This window comes from Talpa europaea (genome assembly GCF_964194135.1).
Source record: "Talpa europaea genome assembly, chromosome: 11".
Classification (NCBI taxonomy): Eukaryota; Metazoa; Chordata; class Mammalia; order Eulipotyphla; family Talpidae; genus Talpa; species Talpa europaea.
In genome coordinates, this window is record NC_140078.1 from 38,069,868 (window position 1) to 38,079,061 (window position 9,194).

At 54.3% G+C, this 9,194-nt stretch overlaps 1 protein-coding gene across 1 annotated transcript; it reads right to left on the reverse strand.

The window, feature by feature from the left end:
- Positions 1–6,244: 6,244 nt before the first annotated feature.
- On the reverse strand, positions 6,245–8,765 carry FOXA2 (forkhead box A2; the record flags this gene model as incomplete). Its single annotated transcript, XM_084247338.1, has 2 exons — positions 8,585–8,765; positions 6,245–7,549 (listed from the first exon to the last, which is right to left on the reverse strand). The coding sequence occupies exons 1-2, from the start codon at positions 8,669–8,671 to the stop codon at positions 6,245–6,247; spliced, it is 1,392 nt and encodes a 463-aa protein (XP_084103464.1). The 5' UTR covers positions 8,672–8,765.
- Positions 8,766–9,194: the final 429 nt, after the last annotated feature.

Sequence of the window (9,194 nt, forward strand, 5' to 3'; positions counted from 1 at the left end):
CCATTTTTAAAAGTTTCTCTCTCCTCCTCTTAATCTTTTGGTCCACCCACCCCTATATATGTTTTCCTCTCTTTCAGAGGAAAGTCAAACCTGGATGGGGGCGATAAGGGTATAGAAAATTTGTGATCTGAAGTCTGTTATAAAACTGAGAGGGGAACTATCTTTGCAACCGATGAGGGTTCTAGAAAGAGTATATTGTTTCTGCTCAAGAGAAGGCATATACTGTTCTGAGACCCTCAGATAGATAGATATAGATATTTCAGTATCTGTATATATATATATATGTATGTATGTATATATGTATATCTATCTATCTATCTCTATCTATCTATCTATCTATCTATCTATCTATCTATCTATCTATCTATCTATCTATCTATCTATCCTGTCCAAAGAACATTTGTCAGAGAAAGGAAACAGCAGAAGTTTAATTAATTACATTGAGTTATAAACTTTTGGGAAGTTTTTCTCCTTTATTCTTTTCTTTTAAAAAAATTTCATTAGCAAACCCTTGGCTAGTCTGGGTTGCCATGGTGCTGTCGCCAGGGGCTGGTGTCCTGGGTGTCCCTGACCCAGCTAAGGCATTTAGGGTCTGAAATCTTGTTCTTTTGCTGCAGCCGGGGAAGCAAATTGGACTGGTGGCACTGAGGAGTGTGTGTGTGTGTGTGTGTGTGTGTGTGTGTGTGTGTGTGTGTGTGTAGAGAGAGACCTTTCTGTGGCAGAACTTGGGGGCCACAAGTTTGGGGTATTAGCTACACCAGGTCCATGTTGGCTGCAGGTCTGAGGGGGTTCCATTTCCTATTGACCCTTGCATGGGGAAGATTCACAACTAGAAAAGGCCCTGCCTAATTCTCTAGATACCTCTGGCCTACGCATTCCAGAAGTTGTCTCAGTGACCCCATCACAAACCACAAGACCTCCAGACACCCATGCTTAGAAAGATGCTTTGCCCATGAGAAAACCAGTTACCCCAAGGTACCTTCTTGAGCCAATGCCTCGCCTTATACCCCATTAAGCCTTCTCTCTAGCTTCTCCCCTCCCCATCCCCATACTAAAAGGTCCCCAAAGCACTGAGGACAGCCTTCTCTTTATAAACTCAGGAGGAGAAGGCAGGCGATAAAGATCAGGCATTTAAATTGCCCATTTGGAAGATTACATCTCTTCAGCAAGGGTCTTTCTTTCAAAACTCGCACTGAATTAGAGTCGCCGCTGCTCCGCACCCGCTCTCAAAGACCGGGCACCTTTTAATTCCGCGGTGAAGTGGGTTGGGCTAGGTGACCGGGCGCCATCAAAGGCTGGAGGAAAGGCCGTGGGGCGACACTCGTCTAATGACAAGTAATTGACGGATTCGAGGCCGAGCATTACCAGCCGAACGGGGAGGCATTAATTATTTAAAAACGATTAGCCTCGCCTTGTGTCCTGCAGGCGTTTCTTCTTGTTCAGGGAAGATAACCAGCCCCGCCAGCCAGAGCCAGGCATGGAGGACTGCTGGTGCGCTCCCCGTCAGCCTCGGGCGCGGTGGACAAAGGCTCGGGGCTCCCAGCACCGAGGAAGTAAGGGGCCGGCGCCCAGGGTCTGCACACGTGGAGGTGCTTACATAACTGACCCTGTCAGTTATCAGGAACAATTTTTGTCCATTTGGATTCGGGATTTAGGGAATGAGGCGCAGACAGAAAGAAGTTTCCAGTGGGTGGCGGACAATTTAGGTGGGTCGGGTACCTGGAGTCTCGCCTCCTGGCAAAATACCCGGAATTACAGTGAACCCGGCCTCTTGCAAGGCTGGATACTCAGTGCTCTACGCAAAACCCCAGGGGAAATGCAGATTTGGGAAGAGGGGGCTCCTGATAGACCCAAGAGCAAAGACTAGACACCTTTTCCGTACTTCTGTCCTCCAGAGCCCAGGGTACTGTGGTTTCAACCAGCAATATCGAACTGTTAGTTTTCCCAGCCGGCATCTTCCTGCAGGCTGCAAGAAGATGCGATCGGTTCATTTCTGTTTTCCGAACTCGCGTCCTCCCGCACTGCAGCGCGCCCCTGCCCGGACAGCTGCCCCACGATGGGTTTCTGACTTTTCCTCCTGGACGGGGCTGGTAACCCCAAAAATTCCTGAACTAGTACTGCGCACCTGTGCGTAAAGGCCACCAGCCACTACTTGTGGCGAGAACGAAAGTTCACTGGCTTCTGTGAAAAGCTCTGCCTTTCTCCTGTTCCCGGGTGGCACCGACCCTCACATGTCACCTCTGCCAAGGGCTTCCCTGAAAAATGCCGAGACTGCATGAAACCTTTGCCCGCCTGTGGGGAAAGGCGTCGCCACTCTCCGACCTCTACCTGTCCAGCTACCCAGTACCAGCATGTCATTTCGAACTGACCCCTGCGCCCTGCTCGGAGGCCAAGGCCATTTACCCACCCCCGATTCCCCATTGTCCTTGGGAAACTCGAAGGCCTCTGGGACGGAATCCCCAGCCCGGAGAGGCTGCAGGGCCCTATCGAGGCACCCCACAACTTAGAGACCCCACCAAAACTTTGTGCTCAGACTCCAGATTCAGTCTGAGTTTGTAACGCGTCGAGACCGTGTCCTGCCATACCGTGCAGGCTCAGAAAACCCCCTGCCAAAAGAGACATCTCCAAACCTAAGGGTTAGCTTCTTGCCGACTTGGCTTTTCACTCCCTCTCCCAACTTCCCGCTCCCGCCCTCCCCCCGCCCCCAGCCGAGGAGCCCTAGACCGCGGAAGGACTGGCTGGGGGAGGAGAGGCGCGCGGACGCGAGTGGGGGGCCAACGTTGACTCGGGGACCCAGGCGCGGCCCCCGTGTGGGCGCGCACCCTACCTGCCGTGAAGCTGACCGGCGGCGGCGGAGCGTCCAGCGCGCGGAGGGAGGCGGCAGACTGCTCCCAGCCGAGGCATCTCCGCATTTATTTGAGCTCAAACCGAGCGACTGTTGACTTTAGCACACAAAGCAAAGATTTCACTGCCCGCTAGTTTAAAAATGAATATTTTACCAAGATATCGATCAGCGTTATAAAATTCAGTTAAGTACAATGGGATCCTGGCAAAAAAAAAAAAAAACAGAATAATAAAGGAGGGGGGAGGCAATATAATATCTGTGCAAATTTGCTGAAGTGTGACGTGGCATGGAAAGTTTACCCTCCTGGAATTCGGATCTAGAATGTTTTTTTCGGTTGTTTACTGACTTTGTTTATTCACAGATCACGGTTGCTTAAACCGACGCGAGGAAAAGGAAGAAAAAGAGAGCGGGAGGAAAAAAAGAAAGGCTGCACCCTACAATGCACTGAGTTGGAGAAAGCGGGTGGAGGGTGATCTGTGAGCTTGTGAGCGCCGAGCAGGGCTGGGGGAGGGGGCCGAGTTGGGGGGGGGCGGTTGTGAAAGATGCAAGCGCAGAAAAGCCTCCTAAAGCGCCGCGCTCCCCGACATCCTTTTTATGTATTCGGACAGAACTATATCTTATCAGCCGGGATCAGTGGAGGGGGGCGCGCTAAGTAGTTTAAAACGACCCTCGCACAATGGGCATGCGATACGAAACATAGCAGGTTAGGGCAGCGCTTTCAGCCTCCATTGTCCCCCACTCGGCCCCCGGCCCTGCCTCTCGGCTCCTTCGCCACGGGAGCCTTTTATGTGATAATGAAACACATTTCAGGCCGGGCTCACGACGTGTGTGTCCTTGCCTAGGGGGGAGACACAGCCCTGATTGCTGGCTGCGGCCTCCGGATCCCCCCCCTTCCCCCCCCCAACCCTTCCACCCTCCCCCCAACTTCGCTTCCTTGTGTTCTTTGGGACAATGTAGCCTGGTAAAAAGGGATTTGGAGACTGAGGGGTGGGGGGGGGGCTAGGAGGCCAGGACAACACTCCCCCAACCCCCCCCCCCCATCTCATGGGAAGGCTAGGGTTTGAAGGGGCAGAGACCCACAGGTGGCAGATGCCCTATAGAGAGGAAGTCTCTAGGTTTGGGGTAAAGTTGGGACAATCCAGCTTTGGATGACCTTTCTAGGTCCCAAAGACTTAGCCCAAAGACTTTGTTCTGGAAACTGGAGTCTGGGCTGAGAATCCTAATGCCCTAAGTGTGGTTTTGGAGGCCTGCAAGGAGTCTACCAAAGGCAAGCTAGCTGTGCTGGTGGTGGCCCCAAGTCTGGAGGTCGGGAGGCAAGACATTGCCTCTTGCTCTAGCACAGCCAGCTTGCAGGCTAGAGATGCCAGGCAAAGCTTCCCTATCACTCTGGGGAGGGGCTCCACCTCCTGGGTTTCCACTGCAGTTGACTTGGACTTAGGGTGACTAGGCCCTGTGTGGAGAGAGGCAGCACAATTTGTAAGAATGTATTCTGGTATTCTGGGTCTTTCTTTATATTGTATTTGACTTTCCCTTTAAGGCTAGCAAAACACCACCTCATCCTCTCCACCCTGCAATCCAGGCTTGCCAACCTGAGCTAACAAGATGCTTTGCACCCTTTTGCAAGGGGGCTGGTGTTTGGAGGAGGGATAGGAGGGGGCAAATCTGAGATCCTGATATCTCACCACGGGCCCAGGGTCACTTGGCAAGCCAAACCAGATCCCCCGCCCCCCTTATCTCAGCCTCATTCACAAATATACCTTAGTTTTTAAAGCTATATATCCAATAAAAATTGGATCATGCCCCCCTGAGCAATCCTTTTAACAACAGTCCCAGGAGAATGAAGTCTTGTTGGGTGGGTGGGGGGCAGGGCAGAAGAGGTGATCCCAGAAGTGTTACCAGTCCTGGGTTACAGAAGGGGTGTGCAGAACACCTAAGGGAAGAAGTGTGAGTGAACACTGAGACCTGCACCTGTAGGATCCAATTAGAGTCTAAATTTCACAGGAGGGTAAATGGGCGCTATGGAGGCAGAGATGAAAAGGCAAAATTCTTACCAGGAATTTGTAAATCCGATCTGGATTCACTGACTTAAAGGGTAGCCTAAGATTGGCGATATCACAAAAACATACAAAATCCAGAATTTTCTGAAAGAAGTCAGCCCCAGGGCCTAACGTATCTTCTTCACATTACTCAGGTGAAAAATGAAGCTATAGTTTTCTCCTCACTTCAAGGATAAATCTGTATCAAATCCATGGATACATCTTCATGAAATCCATGGAATGGTCCACCTGGCATCTGTGTGTTTCATTGCATTTAAAGTTAACCTCAAAACTCAAGCTGTAACCATACATGATTTTGAATTCTATTTAACAAAGTGTTTAGGGTAAGTATACCGATGTCAGAAATTTACTTTGAAATCCATTCAGAAAAATAAGATTAATTGACCAATGTTGGTGTATCTAGATGACAGATATATGACTAGTATGATACTATGACATGAATAGGGTCTGGGCAATGCGTACATGTGTGTTTACTGTAAAATTTGTGCAAGTTCAATGTGACTGAAAGATTTAATAAATAAATACAGCAACAATCATCCTACAATATAAAAAGAAAAACTGCAACGAGCCAAGATCTCCCTCCCTCCACTTATAAATAATTCCAAACCTGTTTATTTTTTATGTCAAGGAGAGGAAAAAAAAATCTTGAAGATTCAAGGGATAAAACCGGCAATAACACTTTAATATAGATTTGTGGAAATCTGGTCCTTGCAGCCAGAACACACATTTATCAGTCATAAATAAAGCACGCAGAAACCATAAATTAATCAGACCCGAGACCTGGATTTCACCATGTCAAGAATGGGAATGCATTTTTTTTTCTTTTTCTTGGTCATGTACATAGACCCTTACATAATTTTCCCCCTCTTTTTAAACAATAGTACAACTCTCTGGTTCTCTGATAAAACTACATGGTTTTACATGGAGTCATTCACAAAAGTTTGTTGCCTTTTGTTTTGTTTTATAAAGTAAGACTTCCCTGCAACACAGCAATGGAGAGAACAACAACAAAAAGTCAGATTTTGCAGGTGCTTAAAGAAGCAGGTGTCTACACAGTAGTGGAAATAGAGGGTTTTTTTTTTTCCTCTTTTCTTTTATTGACTGTTCATTTCCCCCCTTTTCCCTCCTTACATAGCATGGGTGATATCAGCGTGACCCATCTGTTCCGGAGGGAAGAGCTGCAGAGGGTGCGGAGAGAAAGCTTGTTCTGTGGTTGGGGGTGGGGGCGCATAGTGGATTCCCTCTCCCTTGCATCTCTCCAACACCCCTTCCTCAGAGTCTCCATCCCTCCTTGCTCTTTCTCTTGTCCTAGTCTGGGCAAGAACGGCCTGCAGCGCTTTCCTTAGGAGGAGTTCATAATGGGCCGGGAGTACACCCCCTGGTAGTAGGAGGTGTCCGCAGCCAGGGGCGAGGCGTCCAGGCCCGCTTTGTTCGTGACCGGACCCATGGCCAGACTTCCCGGCATGGGAGAACCGTAGCCGGGGTAGTGCATCACCTGTTCGTAGGCCTTGAGGTCCATTTTGTGGGGCTGGTGGTGGTGGTGGCTGTGATGATGCTGCTGCTCCGAGGACATGAGGTTGTTGATGGAGAAGGGGTGGTTGAAGGCGTAATGGTGCTCTGGCTTCAGGTGGGCCTCGGGGGGCAGGCCCGGGTGATGGGGAGGGCCCAGCAGGTGGGCCGCGGCCTGCTGTTGCTGCCCTGGCGAGGGCGCTGGCTCCGGGGGGCTCAGCGCCGCGGTTGGCGTCCCCTTCAGCTCCCCGAGGCTTCCTCGCTTGTGCTCCTGGCAGGGAGAAGCATTCGAGTGGGGCGACTCGGTGCCAGCCTGAGTCTCGGCGGCCGGTCCGGCAGCCTCCCCGAGCTGGCCCTGCGAGGCCTGGCCCCCCGCGGCAGCCTTCTTGCCACCGCCTGTGGCGCCCGAGGCTTCCTTTAGGGCCAGCTGCTTCTCGCATTTGAAGCGCTTCTGTCGGCGCAAGTAGCAACCGTTCTCGAACATGTTGCCGGAGTCGGGGTGCAGGGTCCAGAAGGAGCCCTTGCCGGGCTTGTCGGGTGAGCGGGGCACCTTGAGAAAGCAGTCGTTGAAGGAGAGCGAGTGGCGGATGGAGTTCTGCCAGCGCTGCTGATTCTGCCGGTAGAAGGGGAAGAGATCCATGATCCACTGGTAGATCTCGCTCAGGGTCAGCATCTTGTTGGGGCTCTGCTGGATGGCCATGGTGATGAGCGAGATGTAAGAGTAGGGCGGCTTGGCGTGTGTGTAACTGCGCCGATACGTCTTGGGGTCCCGTGCGCGGCTCAGGCCCGCCTGCCCGTACATGGGGCTCATGGAGTTCATGTTGGCATAGGGGGCCAGGCCGCCCATGGCCCCCGTTGTCTGCCCCCCGAGAGGGCTCAGGCTCGGGCTCAGGTGCGGTCCCATGCCCGCCACGCCAGCCGCCCCGGCCGTGCCGCCCATGCTGGCCATGGCGCCCGCCCCGGGGGACATGCCGGCCAGCGACGGACTCATGCCCGCGCCCACGTACGACGACATGTTCATGGAGCCCGCGCTCATGTTGCCGGAGCCGCTGCCCATGGCGGCCGCCGACATGCTCATGTACGTGTTCATGCCGTTCATCCCCAGGCCGGCGTTCATGTTGCTCACCGAGGAGTAGCCCTGCGGGGAGAGCCGGGGAGGGAGGCGCACAGAGTTAGCAGCGCAGCTGGAGCTCGCCCTGACCTTCCGCCCACCAGGCCCGTCCAGGCCCCCGCCGACAGCCAGGCCCCCGGGGAGCCCTCCCCCCGTTGGGTCCCCAGCCCCTGACACCCAGTCCATTTCGCCCGGAGCTCGCGGAGATCGCCCCGGGGAGGCTGGGAGCGCGCTGCTGCTGCTGCTGCTTCGGGACGTGGCCGGTATTAGCCCTCGGGCACCTCGCTCAGATTTTAAACCGCATTTTAAAACAGGGAATCCCATGGAACTCGCCCCAAGTCAGGTCCCCTAAATATATCTCCCCATCTTAGAGTCTCCTTCTCCCTGATACCCCCGTCCGCTTACGGAGCGGGCGCCGCGGTTGCAGACGCGCCTCCCACGGCAGCGAGCGACCTGTGGGACGCCGCTGAGGGCTCCCCCGGCCGCCGCAGCGAGACTCTCCCAGGGTCCTCTCTGTTCAGTCTCCCCCCAGGGACCCCCATTTTTTTTTGTCCCCGGGGAGCGCATAGGAGTCTGGGACCCGTCGGAGGCACTGAATGGAGGGATCAGGGGGGACCGCGACCTGAAGCACGGGCGGCTGGGCTTTGCAGCCACAAACTTTCTTTCTCTTTGTCCCCTGGTCTTGACACTTTGTCTCTACCTCAGCCCCCAACTCTACCCGCTGTTTCCTCTCCAGCTCCCCACCCCCTCGCCGGCCGACCTCCCACCCCTCCCCAGCCGCGCGCTGCCAAACATAACTCTGTTAGGATAGTGCGTGGCTCGTCCACGAAGAGGATTTGGAGGCGCCGCAAGTCAATATTTGATCACAAAGTTAATATTATCTCAAGGCTAACAGTGTGTCGTATAAAAAAGAGACCCATTTGAGTCGAAGGAGGGTGGAAAAGCGGCTGCCCAGAGCGGCCGGGGGTGGGGGGCGGGTGCCGGCGAGGGGAGCGATCCTGAGGCTGGGGAAGGGAGCGGGCGCAGCCACCCCACTTCCCGCTGGAAAGGGCGAGTGCCTACCTCGGGCTCCGCATAGTAGCTGCTCCAGTCGGACGGCTCGTGCCCTTCCATCTTCACCGCGCCCAGCATACTGGAAGCCGAGTGCATGGCAGTTTAAAATTTAACAGCCACAACAAACGACCGGCGATCACCCCCCACCCCCACCCTCTTAAAAAAAAAAAAAAAGTCAGCCAAGGCACTGTCCCTCCCTCCCTCTCTCCCGCGCCCTCTCTCTCCCTCTCTCTCTCTCTCTTGCTCGCTCGCTCGCGCGCGCACACACACCCTCTCTCTCTCTCACTCTCTCACTCTCTCCCTTGGCCGGCCGGAGGGGAGAGTTGGAAATGGGCGGGAGGGTTGAATCTCGGAGGAGGGGGCCGAAGACGCGAGGAGGCCCAGACCCGAGTCCGACAGCAGGCGCGCTCGCCGCCCGCCGCCGGCCGCGGCCACCTCCACGCTCGCGGGCTGCCGGGTGGAGGCCGAGGCTGGCAGTGCCGAGCTGTCGGGAGGCGGCGGGAAGCGCGCGGCGCGGGGGCGGGTAGGGGGGGTGGAGAGGAGGAGGAGGTGCAGGAGGAGGTGTGGACCACGGAGCGGACAAGTGCCGCAGTGACGTGGGTGGCTGGTGATATAGCGC